The 2,500-nt window shown below is 33.0% G+C and overlaps 1 protein-coding gene across 3 annotated transcripts in view; it reads left to right on the top strand.

Moving 5' to 3' along the window:
- Positions 1-1,396, top strand: part of LOC144977890 (uncharacterized) — a 65,468-nt gene extending 64,072 nt beyond the window's left edge. For 2 of the 3 annotated variants that reach the window (XM_078923299.1, XM_078923307.1), the window contains exon 5: positions 165-317. In XM_078923299.1, coding sequence (XP_078779425.1) covers positions 165-183 — 19 coding nt within the window. In that variant the 3' untranslated portion in view covers positions 184-317. Of the gene's footprint in view, positions 1-164 lie in introns of all 3 variants that reach the window. The other variant, XM_078923316.1, reaches the window with a different exon arrangement.
- The last annotated feature ends 1,104 nt before the right edge of the window (positions 1,397-2,500 follow it).

Below are 2,500 nucleotides of genomic sequence, written 5' to 3' on the forward strand. Positions count from 1 at the left end.
AGTAGTAGAAGTAGTAGTAGTAGTAGTAGTAGTAGTAGTAGTAGTAGTAGTAGTAGTAGTAGTAGTAGTAGTAGTAGTAGTAGTCGTCATCGTAGTAGTAGTTGTAGAAAAAGTTGTAGGAGTAGTATAAATACAACTACTATATTTTTTCTCACTTTTTCCAGGTTCAAACTCTTCAGATGAAGCTGGTGGAAAGGACAAGTCATCGTTGTGATTTCCTGTAATAGTAAATAATCGACGATTGAAAAGTAAATAAACAAAAGACAGAATGAAATGTTGTTGACTGCGATCTTGAAAATGGCATTGTGAAATTTTTGACTCAGCTTGTCAATAAGGTATTATGAAGAAAATTGAGTTTGAACTAAAATGATCAGAACTAAAAAGATGTCAGGTTTTTTGAAGTTTATTCAGTTAACTGTCGTGTTGTGAAAAGACTATGTCTTAAATTTTGGCTAGAGAAATCTTCCTTCAAATATCGATCGATTTTAATGACCCTCATCTTGGTAAAAACTCTCAAACCTGGGATTTCTTTACCTCGCGATATCCCAGGTTTGAAAGTATTTCCCAAGATGAGTGTCATTTAAATCGAGCGACATTTGAAGGACAAGTTTTCTGGCCAAATTTTTAAATACCTGTAGGGTAGTTACTTGGTTAAGAAGCATAACTCATTATCCTCACACAAGTCATTTATTTTAGTGAAAGTGGTTGAATAAAACTTCAAATTCAATCTTAAGCATCATGATTACCCCTGCATGATACCGTATTCAGACGATTGGTCGTGTTTTATCATATCAAATTATGTAAAATTTGTCTTTGACTATTTACGACGTGTACTTCTTTGCAGGTCTGATAGCCGAATGCAATTATGTGCTTGATTTAACATTGTTGTAATTGTCAATGTTTTGCGTTGATTTGAGAGTACTTTCATTACTACAATGGGCCCATAGCAATTTGGGTTATCATATCTGACTATAATCAAACATTGTATCTTGCCGTTGTCGCCAAGAGAGCAGTGACAACAAAGCCCCGAATGGCATCGATGCGCTGAACCTGTTTGTGAATACAACTAAATCTGTGGAAGTCGTCAGATTAAACAATGTCAGAATTTGTGATATGAAAAAATGCAGGATACGTCCTTTATGATAATATATTATTAATATGCATGACCTCTAAAAACAAATAACACATTAACAAAATTTTGGCCAGAAAACCCGTCCTTCAAATATCGATCGATTAAAATTACTCTCAACTTGTCAAAAACTCCCCCCTTCCCTCCCCCCCCCCCCCACCAAAAAAAAATTGAACCTACGTCAGTTTTATTTATGAGAGGTTTTGACAAGTTGAAAGTCATTCTATTTAATCGATACTTGAAGAACGAATAGTTCTCTGGCAAAAATTATAAATATGTGTCTTTTCAGAGTACGAGAGTACTCAGGTTTGTTCTAAAGGAACAGTTATGTACAGCGATAGAATGCAATGTTTTTTTTTCATTTTGACCACAAAACATTAATTGTATAGTCTATCGATAGATTGGAATGGCATGGCTACTGATTCATCAAAATGGCAAATTAGGAAGCAGACGCTGGTGTAAGATATAGATCTGAAAACGTGTGTATGAAACAGTGCCAGGGAAAGGAGAAGAAGAAGTACAAGATAACCCCCCCCCCCCTACCCCCGACTGGGGGTAGGTTGATTGGTTTCGATGTTTTTAAAATGTATTTCTATATCTACGCGTACTTTGTCTGACACTGTTTTATACACACCTTTTCAGTTTTAAAACTGAATTTTAAAAGGTGTTTGGGAATTGAAGAAACTCAAGATATGGTAATAAATTCGTCCTCACAACGATTAAAATGTCATTATTATTATGCAGTCGCTTATGAGACGTAACAAAGAAGAAACACATTAGTCTGTGATGTTTCAATCGTTACTGAAACTGACAATGGCCAACTGGTAATCTTGTAAGTTTTGTGATATTATTATTATTATTATTTATTATTATTATTATTATTATTATTATTTATTATTGTTATTATTATATTATTATTATATTATTATTGTTATTATTATTTATTATTATTATTATTATATTATTATTATTATTATATTATTAATATTATCATTAGTATTATTATTACTTGATATCATCATTATCATTAGTATACAGGCCTTAAAAGCACAATTAGAGGCTTCATTTGATTTACATAAAAGTTATTTATTTACCATCATCATTGTATTTGGGGGGAGGAGAAGGTAGGAGGGCGATAGCTCAAGTGGTAACTCACTCGATTAACAAACTAAGTGGTCATTATTGGGTTTGTTATAATATCCATAACGCACTGACTTTTGCGATAAAGTTGTTAAAAACTGGGTTTAACAGGTCACTGAACCATCATTTGAAGTAAATTACCTCTTGTTCCTAATATATTGAATCGTTGGCGCAAAGGACGTAAAATCACTCTGAACGTGCATTTATTTGTCAATCAGTCTTTGCTAAAGC

The sequence above is a fragment of the Berghia stephanieae genome, chromosome 1, assembly GCF_034508935.2.
Source record: "Berghia stephanieae isolate SIO BIC M18660-M18661 chromosome 1, UCSD_Bste_1.3, whole genome shotgun sequence".
NCBI lineage: Eukaryota > Metazoa > Mollusca > Gastropoda > Nudibranchia > Aeolidiidae > Berghia > Berghia stephanieae.